The sequence below is a fragment of the Petaurus breviceps genome, unplaced genomic scaffold (assembly GCF_028583685.1).
Source record: "Petaurus breviceps papuanus isolate PSGF00001 unplaced genomic scaffold, PetGlider_PUasm1.0 355, whole genome shotgun sequence".
In the NCBI taxonomy this organism is placed as follows: Eukaryota; Metazoa; Chordata; class Mammalia; order Diprotodontia; family Petauridae; genus Petaurus; species Petaurus breviceps.
Genome location: NW_027186289.1, coordinates 2,004,004 through 2,004,769, shown reverse-complemented (window position 1 = coordinate 2,004,769; position 766 = coordinate 2,004,004). Strand labels below are relative to the sequence as shown.

At 38.5% G+C, this 766-nt stretch overlaps 1 protein-coding gene across 1 annotated transcript in view; it reads left to right on the top strand.

The window, feature by feature from the left end:
• LOC138168214 (zinc finger protein 271-like) overlaps positions 1–286 on the top strand; it is a 1,112-nt gene extending 826 nt beyond the window's left edge. The window contains exon 2 of the mRNA XM_069097246.1: positions 20–286. Within this exon, the coding sequence (XP_068953347.1) occupies positions 20–286 (267 nt within the window). The remainder of the gene's footprint in view (positions 1–19) is intronic.
• Positions 287–766: the final 480 nt, after the last annotated feature.

The following is a 766-nucleotide window of genomic DNA, read 5'->3' as shown; positions in this document are numbered from 1 at the left end:
TTATCTTGTTGCACATCAGAAAATCCACACTGGAGAGAAGCCTTATGAATGTAATCAATGTGGAAAGGCTTTCAAAGATAGGAGTTATCTTGTTGCACATCAGAAAATCCACACTGGAGAGAAGCCTTATGGATGTAATCAGTGTGGAAAGACTTTCAGAACACGCTCCAATCTTGCTACACATCAGAGAATCCACACTGGAGAGAAACCTTATGTATGTAATCAGTGTGGAAAGGCTTTCCCGTGGAGTGGTAGTCTTGCTATACATCATAAACTCCATGCTTGAGAGAAGGCTTGGGGATAAGATCAGTGTAGAAAGGCTTTCAGGCTCACCTCTAGCCTTGCTTGAATCAGAGAATTCACACTGGGGAGAAGCCCTAGGAACTTGATCCAACATATGAGTGCCTGATAGTTATTGTGTTCATGGGTTAGCAATTTTGCTTCAGTTTCATGCCAGATCTGTTCATCTTTCCATCCATTCAATATCCGGCAACTGTTGGAAGCAAAATTCGTCACATACACATATGGTCCCAATTATATCCAAGTCATTTTTTGATAGGCTTTAAAATTCCAGGCTTGATCTGGTCTGTAGGTAGGCTGTATGCCAATTAATAAAATATATAATTTGATTATTTTCTAAATGATGGCAGATTATTGTTGTTACTATTGTCATTTATTATTTAATGTTTAACCCATAAGTTCCCTTATTTGACTGGGAGAGGTCTATAACAGATACATTTAAGATCAAACAGCATCCATCTCAAAG